Genomic DNA, 18,911 nt, shown 5'->3' with positions numbered 1-18,911 from the left:
AAAGAGAGTGCAGAGAGAGGAGGGAATCAGTAGGAAAAGATAAAGAGCAAGACAGAAACAACAGAACGAGGATAGAAAGTGTTGCACCAGCATCCTCAAAGAGTTTCCAAAGGGTAATTGGCGTCCTCAGTAGACCTGAAATGAGACACATCAATTTCAGGCAGTGTCCTCCAGAAACCCCAGCCTGACTGCACCATCAAATAGAAATTATGGATTTTGTCTGGAAGGGGCAGGGTTATACTGAGCCACAAAGAAAATTAGGTCACCAAGGGACAGGGAGCTTACACACACAGATGTGCACGCATACTGTCTAGTCTAGTTACGGAGCATGTTGGCACAAATGTCGGTACAGTACTTTTTACACTTGCATTTATTCTCACCCAGTTTCAGGAAAATAGGGTCCCATTTCTTAAATTTATCAAGCTTTTGTTAAGTTCAGTGAAGTTTACCTCAGTAGGTACTGTATGTATGCTTGGAAATCATTCTCATACATTATGCCAATGTTAGAATTTTCAGGAATGTTTGTGTAAAAATATAATTTAATCTACAGATAAACTAAACAGGGGCTATATACTGTACAATTTAATGGATGATTGTATTATATTTCAATAAATATTTACATTTAAAATGATGGTCCTGATGTCCCCTGTCAAACAGGCATCCTTTTGTGGTTAGGGTTTTGTTTGGTGGACAAACACAGTAAGAACATTTTTACAGTACATGTAGTTTAGTTAATATTCATGTGCATCTACATGATTAAGCATTGCAAAAAAAAAAGGCTTTGTCATGTCACATTTCCCTAATGTGTATGATGTGCTGCTGAGTATTTTGTTAAACTGGTGATCCTCCAATTCAATTTTATTTATATAGCGCCAATTCATAACAGAAGTTATCTCATTGCGCTTTTCCTATAGAGCAGGTCTAGACTGTTCTCTTTATAATATTAATTACAGAGACCCAACAAATCCCAGAGCTGCTTAGTTACCTTAGTGGGCTTAGACAGTCAGGAAGGATTTTTCATTGTTACCCGCTGTGTGGATTTAATCAGAAAGTAAATACGCTATTTGATGTTAGCATTTTCTTCCTTGGTGAGGTAATTATGTAGTTTCAGGGCACTGATGATTAAATAAACATTTTTCCAAATGAATAGGCAGGCATCTGCTTTACTCCTTACTATTTCAGAACACTGATACAGTACAGTACGTGTAAAAGCTAATTCTAACAGGTAAGTTATAACCTGTTGGGCCCCCTCTTGGTGTGTGTGTGTGTTTTTTTGTGTTTGTAGAGTGTGTCTAGGGACAGAATGATTTTGCTGCTGACAGTAGAATATTCTCTTCATAAAAAAAAGCAACTTTTGTATTTAGATATCACAAACGATAATACTAGGCATCCTAAATCTAGTTGCTCCCCATGACATTTGAACACAATTTATATATTTTTTTCTTTTATCTACATTTTAAATATTTTCAACTAATGATGGGAAATGTTAAATACTGCAGATTAAGATGAATAATTATGGAAAGCTAAATCATGACTTACACTATGCTCTTCTTCTATATTCACCAATTTATTGCAGTGTTTAAAGCTAATGATTCTAATTCACCTTACCATGTAGGCCAGTTGTAGGAAAAACACCCCTCTGCTATAGGCTCATACTGCATCAAAATCTGACAAAGAACACATCCCTTCATCTGGTCCATAGCATTGATCAGCAGTGCATGAAATTGGAATCATCTCAACTCCATACTACCACAGAAGAGTGTGAGCAGAAAGGAAGGCTACAGTGCAGCTCTCCTATCCGCAAATCACAACAGGGTTTTTGCCCGGGCTGTTGACATCAGATCAACCACTGGGAGCTGCTCAAGATCCACTGATCTTCCAATGCCATACAGCCTCCACATCTTAACTTAATTTTCCTTAACTTTTTTTATTTGCTGCTTGCGTTAATATGTCATTTATCTACTATTGCATGCACAATTGCAGATAAAAACGGGACCAAATCAATTTAAAAGACTTATTTCTATGAACCTTCTTCCTATGAACCTGCCTAGCCCCCTCTAATGACCTGAGGATGGGAGAAACAATTGACCATCTAAGCTCATGGAGAAGTTGACTGACAGATTGTTTACTAATATATTGATGGATTCACCCAATACACAATAATAATCATTAAAACAATAGCTCACTTAATATTACTTAATATGTAATACTCTTCAGGATGTGCCTTAGACATACAAGACATTTTCTGTCCTGGATGTGTGGTGTGTGTCAAAATACTTTCTTTAGGTTATGGTTTTCTACATAACCTGCTGTATCAGCTGTGAACAGATCCTGTCCCCCATTGAAGCCACATTATCACACATAATACATGCATGGGATCGTTGTTATCCCTTCAGTGTGTTCATGAATAGCTTTCCGCTGGCAGGCTGAATATAAAAATAGCCATTTATTTACATTGTCCTCATAAAGAAATCACAAGTCTGTTGAAATCTGTGAAAAGACAGAATCACAGTTAATCAATAAGACACCCTTAGCCAGTATAATTGTATGGCCCATTGAAACACAAAGCTCGATCATTTGATTTACCCTTTAAAATGAGTGTCAGTCTTTTCTACCGACTGTAGAAGAATAAAAATCGAAATGGTTTTAATCTCTCATTCGTACCATTTGTTTAGTACTTGTATTATATAGTGAGCCCAGAGGGGAAAAAGTCACTTTGGCATGAGTCAATAGCCACTGCTTCAGTCATCATAAGAAATCAATAGCAAATCATGAGAGATAAAAAAATAATCATTATCCCATTCTAGCTAGTCTTTGTGGTTGTGGTTTGGCAAGGCTCCAGACTAACTTTTTCCACTAGTAGCACCAGTGCGCCCTACTGAAAATTTTAGGGGCACCAGCACAAAATTTAGGAGCACCTCTTAAATCGACATGCAACGCAACACATTCATATTTTTTCCATCTTAACTGTATTACTGATAAATGCTCTGGTAATAAATAGACAATTCACTGAAATATCAATGTGCTGTTTTATTTTAAAGGGAAAAAGTCACAAAATGAGGGTATTGAATTTAGGCTGTATTGAATTTTATTGTCATTTCAGCCTCTGCAGACCGATTAGTAGATTCCGGCCTTTGAAATGCTGTTGGCAGAGGCTCTGCAATTCCATCCGTGCATCTGTCTCTGCATAGTTTATGTTTCATGCTGTTGTGCGTTACGAGTGTTTCAGGTTTAAAGTGTGCGTTCGAATCGGCAAACTTTTTCCTGCAAAGTTTTTCCTGCAAATGTTGTTCCACACCGAGACCAGTACATACAATACATGGCGTTCCTTTCTTTTGCAATATCTCACCTACATAAATTGCGTGAGCCATTCCTGTCGGAAAGAGTAAGTCTTTGTCTTTTTCAACATGAGATCACCTGCTGCTCTGAATTGTCCTCATTAGAAATTTGGGACTGTAGTGGATCAGGAGGGTCTGAATGATCTTCTCTTTTGAAAAATGAATCGATAGTTTGTTTCATTGTCACCAAAGGGCCAATTAAGAGCGAGGGCACTTACGGACCGGACACAGGTAGATGACATCCTGCGCAGAATTATCCCCACGCCGCGTTGTTATGATGACAAGAGCCTCGCGTTAGCTCTCCACTCTAATCTCTCTCTATCTCACTCACGTACACACACACACACAAACACACACACCCCACCTGTCACTCCCTCCTTGTGTTTCACATGATATACGATGATGATTTAAAAAAAAAAAAAAAACGGGGGGGCATATTTGCAAGTCGCACTGGTGTTCCTAGTTATAAAATTCTGTCGCACTGTCTCCAAAAATGGTCACATAATGCGACTAAATGGTTGCAGTCTGGAACCCTGTTTGGAACAGAACTTGAGGAGATTAAAAGTGTCTTTAGTGGCTGTGCCTTCTTTTAATGGACAGTACTTGATACAAACCAGAAGTTGTGCCAAGTCAAAGTAATGCATTAATGTACATCCTCTCCTTTGCTACTTTTCCAACAGTATTGATTGTAGATTTCTAGAGCATCTGTTACTGTGAAATTGTTTGCATTACACACACTGCCACACATTGAATATCTGCTATGTATATTTAGTTAAAATCTTATTAACATCATTGTATTATATGGCAACACTATATTTGTGATGTCTTTTATTGTTGATTTACAGCTATACATATACTGTATTTTGTAAAGACATATTATTGATATGTAGATGGTTTCATCTGAACATTTTAAGTTCCATGTTGCTAGCAGATGAGAGAATTCTTGGACATCCAGGTGTCTATAGTTAAGGCCTTTTCAGACCAAACGCGAATAATCAGCGCGAATAAATTGCATGTCAATCAATCTGCCCATCTATCTGTATGAGACTATCCTCACTGAGTCTGAAACTTTTTGTACTTTGACGTACGGTTTTGTTATAAACTGACCATAAGCCTTGTATTAAATGCCACACTTAAAAGTTGAGTGTGGGTTTATTATAGTGAAATGTTTTTTTACATACCACTACAATTCATAACCTTTTGAGCCAAAAGATACATTAGAAACTCGTTGTAGCTACTCCTGCTTGAAGAGTCCATGACAATGATGAATTGATGATTGTGTGCCGGTGCGAAGCTGCATTCGGTGGAATGCATGGAATGCAAATATTCATGTCGGACTTGGTGTGAAAGGTTTGAAAGTGAAAAATCATCAACAGAAATTCCGCATTTCCGTTTAGTTTTTTCGTTTCGTCCCCGATGTGAAAAGGCCTTTACAAAGCAAAAACAGGCTTAAAGCTGGAGTGCGGAACCTTTGTCTCCCCTTCTGGCAGTGAGAGTAATTACACAAACGCTGGCGACGCGTGCTTATGATGTATGTCTACAGTGAGCTCGCCCCAGGCTCGTGTTCAGAAATAGTTACAAAAATACAGAGAAATTTCCACAGTTCCAAGACAATAATGCATTATTTAGGTAGAGTGATGTAATAGCTACATAGCCTACTCCAAATATTTTACAAATACCAACCTGTCCAAGAACAGTAACGTGATATCTGTGTCTGCCCTCAGTCCTTTCTCTCAGCGCTCTCCAACAAGGAAAAGCTAAAGCTACACCAGTGGTTATCCCTGTTTGTCCTCGCTGTTGATCGCTTTCTTTCTTCTCTCTTAGGTTTTACTCCTAGTTGCTGTAGCCTACTCCGTCGCTACGGTTGCTCCACGGTTGCGTCAACTCCATTGAATATCAGTGACTCCATACAATACAACATTGCCAAAGCATATTAACACAAACTATACAATCATAATAAACAAAATAAACAATAAACATTCTCTCCAGTGGACCTTTTTTTTAAAATCGCGGAGCTCTCTACATGGCTCTGGGTTGCTCCTCGCTTCCTCTTTGGCAAACCAAATCAAATCAAATCAAAACCAAACTTATTGCTGGTTGGCATAAAATGCATCATTACCGGTACGCCAGCACGGGAATGTTGCCACAGACACCATATTTAAAAACTCTGTATACTGCGAAATACAGAGAGATTTACCTGGCGGTGATAGGCTTAAACAGCATTGTGTGAACTCGGTTGGCAAAGGCTTGAATGTAACAGACCTTCATTTATATGTAAAAGTCCTGCACTCTAGCTTTAAGGTAAATTGATCACATCAAACAAAGATGAAAGTACACCATCCTTTTTGTTGGCTAGCTATTCAACTATATCACCTGTATGCCTTACAGTTTATATTGTTTCTATTTGCAAAAGCTAGAAACCATGTTGACAAGTGTTGCATCATTCAGAACAGCAACAAAACAAAGATAGTTTGCAGTTAAAGGCAGAGATGGCATGTTGGTATGTTACTTCATGTTTTTCACTTTGGCTCCACACTAGCTCTGTATGTTGCTCCTTCCTGCCTTTTATTTCATTCCATTCAGATGATGATATCATGCTGTTCGTTTTTAATTTCAGAATCACCAACATTTTCAATGCAAGCAGGTTCAGGCATTCACTGTCCAACCTTGAAGATTAGATAGACTTTTTATTTAGGCGCTTCCTTGGGGTGACAGTTCCAGGGGATATTGAATTAGTGTACAGATGGGATGATATCAGAGCTGAAATATTTCATAGGTGCTAGACAGGCCTCAGGTGAAATCTCTATTACTGTCCCATCATAGATTTTTTTCAGGGTGCTGAGTGACATGTGGGCCTCGCTGTGGAACACAGAGTGGATGTTGCTAAAGGAAGATACTGCAGTGTTTTAGTGTTACCTTCAAGGCACCAGTGACAACACTGCACTGCTGGAAAAATATGAACACAACAAACCATCTTCCTGTCATATGTTTCCTTGATGAACTAAGAGCTACTGTATATTTCCAGCGCTTAAACATGTCCTTATGCCTAGGAATTAAAGTTATATATAACTGGAGCAGACAGTTTGTGCAACACATGTCATTTGACTGGGAGCGAATGTGAGACAGTTGCTGCTTTCTTGCAGCTATTGTGGCCTTGAGTGATCCATTAAAAAAGGCTTTACAGTCCAAAGAGGCCAAGGACACATATTTCATTACTGACTATGTAAAACTTAGAGAAAACACTGCACTGGGTAGTTGTGAGCTGTTTGTCCCAATTTACCACCATCAAATTAGAGACCAGATACTGGGAACTTGAAATTAGTCTGAGTGGGCCGGAAATTGTCCAAAGGGGTAAAGCTTGTCCATTTATGTGTTTTCAATATATGTTTATCCTAACTATGTGGTTAGGAGTTGATGATTATAATAAAATGGCCCAAGTTGGTGGTTAACCTGAGAAATTATTGTTGAAGTAAATTGAAAAAGTAAATACTTACTTTAAACACTATTCTCTCCTGTTTGTGTTAGGACAAACACGTGTTGGCAGTGATAGCCATCGATAAGATGCTAGAGAAGCTAAAAACATCCAATGAGCTTCTGGAGATGATCCTCAAAGGTCTTAATAACTACCTGGAGAAGAAGCGTCTCTATTTTCCACGGTTCTTCTTCCTGTCCAATGATGAGCTGCTGGAAATCCTCTCTGAGACCAAAGACCCCACAAGGTATTGTATATTAAGCATTATCCCTGATTACAATTAATAGCATCGGTGATTGTGTATAATTTGACAATCCCTAGTGGTCATGGTGAGCAGCACCCTGACTGGCCCCTAGTAAAATACTTGACTGTCCATCAGGAGCCCACTCTGAAAGAGTTTTGAATATGTAATTGAATGAAATGAAATTGCAGTTCACCCAACACCTAGACAAAACTAGTCTGAGTATGTAGGCAATGATAAATATACTTAACCCTAAACCAGCTTCTGTACCATAATATGTAGCTAAGAAAATGGTGAAACCACAGACCATTTTCACTCAAAAAAGACTCACAACAGAGATTCAGCTTGTGAAAGGAGCAAATCTTGAAAAGGAAACAGAAAACAATTTAAAAGAGTTGTGGTCTTTGAGAAACTGATGTTAGGGCTAGAAAATATTCAGCTAACTACAACGTCTACTCAGCCTCTGAAGTGGTTTCCCCTGAAGCCAAGTACTTACTGATAACCAACCCTTAATTTCACCCAGGGTGTTTGTTCAATAATGAATGTGATTCCAGACAAAAGATGTTATAGCCTCTTACTCTCTTCCTGCCATTTCTATTTCATTTTTCCTTTCCACTCCACTATCCCTTTTTTCTGTCTTTGACTTGTGGGAATTGTCATCACATCAGTACAGAAGCACACAATCATGAGCTCTTCTGGAAAGAAGGGATTTCTGCATTAGTGGAGGTGCTGGTAGACTGGGGAGGGCAGTGTAATGATGGGAAAGTGCTAGTTTGATTTTTTCGAGAATTTGAGTCACTGCTCACTGAATGCAATGCTAGACTGACAAAAGGGCTTGCTTTTATTTCAGGGATATAGAGAAAGCCAGGTACCCACTTTTTTAACCAAATGCTTTAGCATTGGAATACTTGTTCCTATGTTCCTATTGAAACAAAGATATATGAAGGAGTATAAAAAAAGAGGAATGACTTTGTTTAATGAGTGACATTCAGCAAAAGTTAGTAACAATAAGAACGATTCAGCAAACATTGCACCTAGGTTCGTAACAGCAAAAGTCACAAGGCATGGTGTGAACACAAATGAAAAAAATGGTGATTGAGTGTCATCTGCTGGAGGTTTTTAGGGGTGCAGCTGGATTGTGTCACAATTCCCCAACTAAACTCTGACACATATTCTGACAAATTCTCACCTTAAATGTTACAAAAAGTCATAATCACAATGTAAAAAACTTATGGTGAGCAAACCTAAGTGATTCAGTGACATTTTAAGGAGCAAATCCACACTAAAACATATTTGTGAGACCGTTAAAATTCATTTGTGACCTTGGAAATAGCAGTTTAGTTGTAAACTACTAATTTGTACTTTGTAGTGATAATATATAAAGAGGCAATCATCAACATCTGAGCTAGTGCTGTAGTTATCTATCTCAGGGGCAACTGTCCTATAATATGGAACCTGATTTAAAAAAAACAGGAAAACTGGGATCAGGAACAGAAAAAATGTGGTGTAGCTTTGAGATACAGTTCTTCTTCTCATGCCTACATGTCTACAGTCTTTCATTTTTCAAAATTTCACAGGAGGGTGGTACAGGTGTTCAAACTGGGTGCATCATTACTCTTTTATATAATAAATGCAAATTTTAAAATTATCTGCAAAACAACAGCATGCACACTCAGTATAAATGTGGACTAATAAACCACCCTCATTCTAGGGGCTACCTATAACCATTAAAACCCCTATGTGTAGAATTCTTATGTTATTGTTGCATCTTTCAAACTATTCTGATGGTAGAAGTTTTTATTTGTAGAAAATTGAGACAATCCTTGTGATAATTGGTGCAGTTTTTGTGTTGCTTTCAATCCATTCACTCTACTGTTCTTGGGTCTGAAGGGGGAAGGGGATATCAACATCCATTCTACAGTGTCTTTTTTATACAAACTCTTGTCACTAAAATCAGCAATTTTCCAATTCTACACGTAGGGGCCTTACAGCATAGCCCAGCATAACCATCATTTGTCTGGGTGATATCGATCCAGACAAATACTGAAAATGTTCTCCTTGTCTGGCTGGTTGCTCAGTGAAAGCAGCACATAAACAACTCAGCAGCAACAGCTGTAGTCCTCCGTCATTGTCTACATTTGATTCATTCAGTTCTGCTGTGCACTCAGAGGCATTTTGACAAAGCTCGCAGCCCACTACCCAGTCACGTTCTTATGTGCATAAAGTGTGAGTAAAGCTTGGCGAATTATGCTAGTGAAAATAGCTACATTGGTTTAAATGGAAATATATCTGTGCTAGAGGTGTGAGTGTCATTGTTCATAATGGGAAGCCTTTACTATGTCCACATGATGTCACTTAAAGTACAGTTTGATGGGCCAGTGTAACATTAGATCAGATTTACTGTAGACATTAGACAATACCTAAGTGATTCAATTTTCTTTCCAGGGTGCAGCCCCATCTGAAGAAGTGCTTTGAAGGCATTGCTAGTGTGGTGTTCACTGATGTGCTGGACATCACCCACATGAAGAGCAGTGAAGGTGAAGTGGTGCAGCTGCTGGATATCATTTCCACCTCCAAAGCAAGGGGCCAGGTCGAGAAGTGGCTTCTGGAACTGGAGAATGGCATGATCGCTTCCCTGCATAAGGTGTTTTTTTTTTTCTTTTCTTGTGTGTTCAAATAAGATTTGAACACACTTGATTTAATGGTTGACACCAAAATTGAGTCTGCACATTCAAAGCTTCTCTTTCTAAAAACCTCCTATGATACAGCTACCAGGGAGTTAAAGCCTCTGTCCCTCTTGTGGTCCATTGTAGGTAATTGGGGAGGCAATTGAGGCGTACCCCAATGAGTTGAGGATCAACTGGGTGCGTGCTTGGCCAGGCCAGACAGTGCTCTGTGTCTCACAGGTCTACTGGACGAAGGATATTCATGAAGCCATTAATTCGGGACAGAAGGTGATCAACTGTTTGTTGTATTTGTTTACATGCATTATGTATTCTAAATTTCAGTTTACATATGTAGTGTTGGGGTAAGGTCCTTTTTCATAGTATAAGGCACTTTATATTGTTGCCTGGGATCTTTGATATAGAAGTTCACTTCCAGTTAGCCCCACTATCACTATCTTTGAAAAACCCAGAACATCTTTTTATTGTGCAACAGACTTAATATATTTTACAGATAGACTTAACCCACATACTAACATACTTTATTCTGTTAAAAAGCAAGCAAGTCAGCATGTTTTTTCTGAAACACATCATCTACAGTATGCTCTGAAGTTGCATTATCTCTGTATCAAAGTTGTAACCATGGCAACATTCACTGTGAAGTCATGTCAGACAGCGCATGAGAAACAGCCTAAACAAAAGATTTAAAAGGTTCTCAAGATGAGGTCAACAAAGTCTGATTACTCTTGGATAAACTGTATGACAAAAAGATTACCTTTCAATGAGTATGATACTTTCAGTAATGACTTACCTAACTGTACATTGCACTACCTCCAAGATATCATCTAATTCACAACAGTTCAGCTGTAAACACAGAGGCTGAGGTGGATATGGGACCAGCTGGTCTGAATAAGAATTACAAACTGTATTAAATCTGTCACATCAAGTGAAGAGCACCTATATCTCATAAGCTGACGCATGTTATTTAGTGGATGTAGCCAGCAAAGGTCTGCTGCCATAACCAGTTGCCTTTTAATGGTGTTTTATAAAGTTGGACTGGAAAACCCTTTTGTATCACAGGTTATATTTTTCTTTTAATGTCCTTCAAGACACAAGAGTTTGTACATTTTACCTCAAAAGGTGAAGATCATGCCCAAACAGCAACAGCACCTATAAAAGAAGGGAAAGTGTGGTGTTTTTCTCGTGGACATATTGACAGTGATGGACTTAGTAGTTGTTGCTGGGCTCAAACTTGTGAACTTTCAGTTTATAGATTTGGTCTTGATAGCATCCTCTCTCTGTCTTGATCTCCAGCATGCGCTGCCTTCTATTTAATCATGCCTCTCTCCCTCAGGCCTTAGATGCCTACCTGGAGCAGAACAATAGACAGATTGACGACATTGTGACACTTGTACGTGGCAAGCTATCCAAGCAGAACCGGGTGACCCTCGGAGCCCTTGTTGTGCTGGACGTCCACGCCAGGGATGTGCTTGCTACTCTGGTGCAAAAAGGAATAACTGACGAGAATGACTTTGAGTGGCTTAGCCAACTGCGCTACTACTGGGTGGTATGTAAAAAGGGCTGGGGTGGGTTGATATAAGTGTTTGGGGAGTTTGGGGATTAATTACAACTCATAATACATACTCAGTGATTGGTTTCTGACCTCTGCATCACATCCTGTGCAGGAGAACCACCTCCAGACCAAGATGATCAATGCTGGTTTGCCTTATGGTTATGAATACCTGGGAAACACTCCACGTCTGGTCATTACCCCACTCACTGACCGCTGCTACCGGTAAAGCTACCACACAAGCACCCGCAAAAGTTTACTGTTTGTCTTTTTCTAGTGTATTTGTTGGAGATGATAATAATAATGATGATAATAATAATAATAATAACATTTTATTTATAGAGCACTTATTAAAACAGAGTACAAAGTGCTTCGCAGAGAGAGAAATAAAATACCACAGTGAATGATAAAATACATAAAAACCAATAAAATAGACAGCTCAGGTAAAATCAGGATATGATTTCCGATAAAAATGCATTTTGAGAAGAGATTTAAAAGAAGACACTGACTCAGACAACCTCTTTTCATCGGGCAAGTTGTTCCAGAGCCACGGGGCCCTGATGGAAAAAGCTCTGTCCCCCTTAGTTTTCATCCTGGACTCAGGAACAGACAGAAGACCCCTGCCCAAAGATCTCAAACTGTGTGAAGGTTCATAAGGGATTAAAAGGTCTAAAATATAATCTGGAGACAGGCCATGAAGAGCCTTAAAAGTAATCAATAAGATCTTAAAATCAATCCTAAAACAAACAAGGAGCCAATGTAAAGAGGCTAAAACAGGTGTTATGTGGTCGTACCTCTTGGTCCTGGTTAGAAACCTAGCAGCTGAGTTCTATACAGTCTGCAGTCGTTTCAGAGTTTTTTGATTAAGACAAGAGAACAGACTTACAGTAATCAAGGTGTGAGGAGATTAAAGCATTTACAACAGTTTCTGTATCACTAAAATTTAAAATAGATCAGATTTTTTTGCAATATTTCTGAGGTGATAAAAACGTGATTGGACAAGCTTAGTGATATGTTGCTCAAAACATAAATTGCTATCAAATAGGACACCAAGATTTCTTGCAAGATTTCAGGCTTGATATGTTGTGACAGGTAGCCAGTAGATGGCAGTATTTGTTTAGTGATATGTTGGGGCCCAATAACAAGCATTTCTGTTTTATTTGAGTTGAGCTGAAGAAAATTTATTGACATCCATTTGTCATCCATTTTTGTCAGACAGGCAGAGAACTCAGCATATTAAGGTAATTGGGTTTGACAGGGAGGTACAACTGTGTGTCATCTGCATAACAATGAAAAGAAATACCATGTCTGTGGATGACATCACCCAAGGACAGCATGTATAAGTAGAACAGTATTGGTCCCAGAATTGAATCTTGAGGCACACCATAGTTGATTTGGGAAAACGATGACATGAAGTTGCTAATGGCAACACAGAATTTCCTATTGGACAAATAAGATGAGAACCAGTCTAGTGCAGTACCAGATATGCCCACCCAGTGCCTCAGTCTATCTAAAAGAATGCCATGATCAATAGGGTCACAGGCACCACTTAAATCCAGCAGCACAAGAATTGAACACATGCCTGTGTCTGCAATCATTAAAAGGTCATTAGTGACTTTGAGAAGGGCTGTCTCAGTGCTGTGGTGCTGACGAAAACCAGATTGGAACTTTTAAAATGTATTATTGTTTCCCACGGCAGCAAGAAGCTGCTTAGAAAATTTTTTTTTGAGAACCTTGGAAATAAAAGGCAGTTTGGAGATCGGACGATAGTTGTCCAGGAGGGTAGGATCAAGCCGAGGTTTTTTTAGGACTGGCTGGACACAAGCAGTTTTAAAGTAATCTGGGACGCAGCCAGTAGACAGCAAGCTGTTCAAAATAGTTACCAAATGGGGCGTAATACAATCTTCCAATAAACTTCCAATAAGACCTAGTTGGGATTTTGTCCAGAGGGATCGAGGATACTCTCATAAGAGACATGATGTCTGTTAGTTCAGGCAGTGTAACAGCAGAAAAATTGCTCAAAGAATCCTTGACTCTACAAATTCTACAAATCCCAGGTTGGAGATAGCTGCATATATCCCTACACTATTAATCACTCACCTACCTTGTTATTCTGTCTACAAGAACTCTTCCTGCATTCTTGTCCTGTTTTAGATGCTAAATGTCTTTTCTTGTCCATCTTAGTCTCGTCTTAAAGTGACAGTATGTTGTTGCTGAGCTACTGAGAGTTCTTCCTTACTGTGTACCTGGAAATAATTGATGTTCATCAAACCTGTTTGTTTGTGCACAATGCTCCCCAGCTAGCCACTACGGCTAGTTTTTAAAGATTACTGCTAGAACTTGGCTGACTATTGTCTCCACGAGGCGAGGGCGACTTTATCTGCTTTGGCTGTGAATGGCAGTTTACTGATCACTGTGTATAGTTACAATGACATTGTAATATTCTAGATTAATATTATATTAATTTATATTAGATTATAAAATTGCATTTTGAACAGCAGTAATACTGTTTATACTATATATTTGAAGTTGAATCCATCAAAACATAAAAACATATCCTAATCCCATCATTAATAATATATTCTTGCACTGATTGTGTCAATAAATAACTCTGAAAGACTTGGACTAACATAGTCCAAATGCCATAAGATACCATATGAGAATAATAACAAATTCCTTTATATTTTTCAGGTATTTTGTTCGACAAATGTTGTAAATAATAAAGAAATAAGGTTTAAATACAAACAAAAAACTCACAGAATTGGGTGACCGATCATATAATACCATTTGGGAAAATGACATGTAAACATTATGCTCCACCTTGCAGAAGCTTCAAAAATGTTGTGTGTTTTTTTATTTTAGAGAGATTATTTTGAAAACCTTAACAACAGTAATTGCCTCAGTTCACTAATAAATTATTGCCAAGTCCCTGTATTGCAGTGCAAAAAACTGCCCACAATACAGTTCATAGAAAAATTAGGTTCCGATGTGTCTGAAAGCCTAGCACTCAAAAGCTGCCACCTTCCACAATACAGCCTCCCTGCAGTGAGGCTCTCAGTCACTTCAACATTTTACTAAATGTTTTGCCAGCGAGCTGGAGTGGACCTATTTTGAAATGTTTCTGTCGATAAAAGTATATGTACATAGTACAGTGAGGAAACACATAATCGCATTAATCACTGACAGGCAATAAGGTGTTACATGAGCTTTCTCCTGTCTGTTCCTTCTACTTCAGCACTTTGTTTGGTGCTCTCCACCTCCATTTGGGAGGGGCCCCTGAGGGCCCAGCTGGCACAGGAAAGACTGAGACAACCAAAGACTTGGCCAAAGCTGTGGCCAAGCAGTGTGTGGTCTTCAACTGCTCTGATGGACTGGACTACATTGCTCTGGGCAAGTTCTTCAAGGTGAGTACAATTCTCTTACCATAAGTTAAAATTACTATAATTTTCTTACTACTTGCTATCCAAAACACATCACATCATTTACACATCAGTAAAAACAGATACATACTAACAAGCCTCTTTCCTACACACTAGTAAAACCATGCATGTACAACAAATGTTTTACTTCTGATAGTTAATCAGTATTTCCACGTGCTGTTGCCCTCTTCTTTCAGCTGGAAGTATACCAGAACAGATACATCCACCTTGGAATATGCCACTACCATAACTGTCAACACTTCAGAGAGTCAGATAATAGCAGGTGGCACAGGGGTTAAATTTCCCTCCCATTCCTATTTCCTCCTGTCCCTGACAGGCATACAGACATTTACATTTCCTACACATCACTACAACCTGTCCTTACAAAGATAATGCAGTACAGTAGTGCAGTTGTGTTTGCCTACCATTATGCAAAAAAAAAAAAATGCAGTCAATTAAACGTGCACATTGCTCCTGTCACAATATCCTGGTGTAAGAACTGTAGAATATTAAGATTTGTCCTTTCAAAAATAGCACTGCACTGATGGCTCAGTCAGGGGGCCTTGTTCACTGCCCCCCCCCAGTTGATTAGTGTCATGTGATTAAAGTTGTGTGTGAATGTAAATGTGGAAAGCCACAAGAGCCAAACTAAATGACTGCAAAAAAATCCCATTTTTGTTTACGCTGAAATTGCTTACACCCTACTGAAATGTCCTCCCACTTGCCATACTGAAATAGCTTTCACATACTCAGGCAAAACTTGCTCATACATACTATTTAAATATGTATTAATAAATTGTGTATGTGTGTGTTGATGTGTTTGTGTGTGTCTGCGTGTGCCAATATGTGTGTTTGTGTGTGTGTAACCAGGGTCTTTTATCCTGCGGAGCTTGGGCCTGTTTTGATGAGTTTAACCGCATTGACTTGGAGGTGCTGTCTGTGGTGGCTCAACAGATTCTCACCATACAGAGAGGTTTGTGCTGGTTTTTTGACATTCTGGCTTTCTTTCCCTTTGATCTTTGCATAAGCTGGCACTATACCAGAAACAAATTTGGCGTATTCTCACCAGTAAAAAAAAAAAAAAACTACAAAGAGATGCAACACTGAGCTAAGGCAATTTGTGTAGGCTGGCCAGCAGAACTTCAAGCACAGCTTTGTTCAATGCAGCACAGCAGTGTGTCCTGTGTGTGCTATGGGCATCGAATGACTTGACTCGTCATAAGATGCAAGTGCCAAAGGGGTATAAAGATTTTTCTTAACCCAAAACTAAAGTTTGAAAATGCTATTAGGTTTCTGTTACTCAACTGCTGCTAACACATTTTTCACAGTTGTTTTTAGACCTGGAGTTTTTCCTCACATGAATTGTAGATAGAGCGTGTTGTATGTTGTACAGGTTATGCAGCCTTCTCAAGAAATTTTGGGATTTTGGGCTAAATAAAATTGACTTAACATGACTTGTTTGACCTAAGCTGTAGGTTGTGGCAAATTTAAAAGCATCTTAGCCTATGGCCATAAGTAGCCATTTGTATTTGTATGTGCATCGAGGTGGGCACAGGCCCATGACATGTCTCTGATGGGCATGTCCATTAGTCATCTACTGATATGGCGGACATGGTGTCTATGGATATGCTCCTCAGGGTGTGCTCATTACAAAAAAGGGTCCAAAGAGGCAGCACTCTAAAACTGCAGTGGGAATAAAGACCAGAGCACACTGATCGATTTGCAGCCTTTAAAAGTGCAAACGTTTTGACACTACTCCTCTTAAAAAGTGTCTTCATCAGAGTCAAAAGGCACAAAGTACAAGTAAATACATACTGTATCTGTGTCCAGGAATTTCTGCCCATTCTGAGATGCTGATGTTTGAAGGGACTGAGCTAAAACTGGACCCCTCCTGTGCTGTGTTCATTACTATGAATCCTGGCTACGCTGGACGCTCTGAGCTACCAGACAACCTCAAGGTACAGAATCAGTTTCTTGGTCATTCTTTCTATTTTAGGCGTCCAATCTGTGATTTCTGGAACGCAAAGTTTGAGGCATTTTCACATACATAATTGAGGAGTTTGAATTACTGTAAAATCAGCATTCTGTGTTTCTCTACTAAAAGTAGTCAAAAATATAGGCCTGTTTTATGCCTGTCTCCAAACATTACCAATGCAAAAACTGCTAAAATAAAACTCAAAGGTCCAGTATGTAACATTTAGCAGGAGCTATTGGCAGAAATGGAAAATAATAATGTTAAGTATGTTTTCATTAGTGTATAATCACCTGAAAATAAGAGTTGTTGTGTTTTCATTACCCTAGAATAAGCTGTTTTTATCTACAGAGGGAGCGGATCCTATCCCACAGAGTCCGCCATGTTGCCCCGCCATGTTTCTACAGTAGCCCAGAACGGACAAACCAAACATTAGCTCTAGATTGGGCCATGTGCGTTTTTTGTGAGTTCCGCGGCCACAGTAGTTTCTTCTTCACGCTTGGAAGGGGAGGGTGAGGCGAGTGGTATTCAAATGGTTGCAATCTGCAATTTCACCGCTAGATGCCACTAAATCCTACACACTGGACCTTTAAGGAACATCATAAAAATGCATAACTTTAGAACTACTTCAGTTCAAAACGTTTTGAAATTAAAAACTTGCTTCCATTCAGAAAAAGTGTCTCTTTACACCAGGCTCTATTCAGGACTGTTGCTATGATGGTACCGGACTATGCAATGATTGCAGAGATTGTGCTCTACTCGTGCGGCTTTGTAACTGCACGGCCCCTGTCTGTGAAAATTGTGGCCACTTATCGACTCTGTTCGGAGCAGCTGTCCTCACAGCATCACTACGACTATGGGATGAGGGCTGTCAAGTCTGTGCTGACTGCTGCTGGAAACCTCAAGGTATCTCAACACAGATTCATTTTGAAATGATGGAATTTTTTGTTCATTTACCTGAATTGTTTCATTTCCCCACAAAATGCGTCAGTTACACATAACTATTGTGCCAGTATCAGCATGTTTGTTTTATGATTTTAATGGTGATTTATTTTCAGGAAAACACATTTAAATATAGTCTTTGAACATTGAACTAAAAGACAAATGGTAAAAAGACTGCCTAATCGGGGTGGAACAATTTCTCAACTCTTGCTCTTGCTAAGTAAGTTAGAAGGCAAACATGCACATAGCTGAGTGTAATGTCTTGCCTCCTCCTCAAAACATGTTTGGTTACATTTGTAAGGCAGAGAAAGCAAGTTTATTTTAAATATGGTTGGGTTACATATTGGTAGTTCTGTGATACTATTTTGATTGTGTGCACAATTAAGATTTTCTTTAAGCCACTCTAATCTTTCAGACACAGTGAGGAATCTTAAGAATTGGCCCAAACCTCCCTATTTTGCAGAATGCAGTGATGTGTGAGAGTGAAAGAAAAGAGCTGTCAGTTTGGCTTTCAAAGAGAAAGTTATCAACAGGCACCTGCATTTTCTATACACACAGGGGGCATACCCCCACTTTGGTGACCTGATGCATACATATAATTTCTTTCATCACATCCTATATAGACTAAGCATTGACACCAAGCCTGTTGCCTTTTTTAAATTTTGCTTTTGGAAAACAGAGGTGTCATTTAGACCCTCAGTATACCTTTACAGTGACTTTACAGGTACACGTGTCTTCATAAAGCTCCATGATTCAAACTGTCTGTTCCTTCTTTCCTTTTGTTTATTTCCCTCATTGTCTGCCTTTTTTACTCACATTTCCTCTGCTCCTTTTCTCTTCTTCTTCCTTGGGGGCGGGTTTGTTGCACTGCAGCTCACTTTTCCAGACGAGGATGAAGACACCCTGTTGCTGAGATCCATTATTGATGTCAATCTGCCCAAGTTCCTGGCCCATGATCTGAAGCTATTTGAGGTGCGATAAGAGTGGAGCTCCCCCTGTCTTGATTAATGGAGCGATACACATCAAGTGATGCCAGCCCATGTTAATTCCACTCGGTTCATTTGGACCCACAATGTATAAGGACAACTTAAGTCTGTTTGAGTCAGAACAGTTCTCTGGAGTATGTGTGTGTGCGTGAGCGAATGGTTGTTTACACTGAGTTTCTGAGTATGTGTGTGCATGTGAGTAAACTTTCCATTATCTGTTGCGTTTAAAACTGTGTATGTGTGTTCCCTCATTCAACGCCAAGAGTCCTCCCTCACTGTTCTCCAACTACTTTGCCTTTCCATCTCAG

General features: G+C 39.2%; 1 protein-coding gene across 2 annotated transcripts in view; it reads left to right on the top strand.

The window, feature by feature from the left end:
- The window catches only part of dnah7 (dynein, axonemal, heavy chain 7), an 82,838-nt gene that overhangs the window by 16,410 nt on the left and 47,517 nt on the right, over positions 1–18,911 (top strand). For both annotated transcript variants that reach the window (XM_044217753.1, XM_044217752.1), the window contains exons 20-29: positions 6,864–7,057; positions 9,497–9,695; positions 9,865–10,005; positions 11,069–11,281; positions 11,400–11,509; positions 14,520–14,688; positions 15,574–15,676; positions 16,534–16,661; positions 17,369–17,581; positions 18,491–18,589. In XM_044217753.1, the coding sequence (XP_044073688.1) occupies positions 6,864–7,057; positions 9,497–9,695; positions 9,865–10,005; positions 11,069–11,281; positions 11,400–11,509; positions 14,520–14,688; positions 15,574–15,676; positions 16,534–16,661; positions 17,369–17,581; positions 18,491–18,589 (1,569 nt within the window). The remainder of the gene's footprint in view (positions 1–6,863; positions 7,058–9,496; positions 9,696–9,864; positions 10,006–11,068; positions 11,282–11,399; positions 11,510–14,519; positions 14,689–15,573; positions 15,677–16,533; positions 16,662–17,368; positions 17,582–18,490; positions 18,590–18,911) is intronic.

Source organism: Siniperca chuatsi, linkage group LG12, assembly GCF_020085105.1.
Source record: "Siniperca chuatsi isolate FFG_IHB_CAS linkage group LG12, ASM2008510v1, whole genome shotgun sequence".
NCBI lineage: Eukaryota > Metazoa > Chordata > Actinopteri > Centrarchiformes > Sinipercidae > Siniperca > Siniperca chuatsi.
Note: the sequence above shows the minus strand (reverse complement) of the source record. Positions and strands in the feature narration are given on the sequence as shown.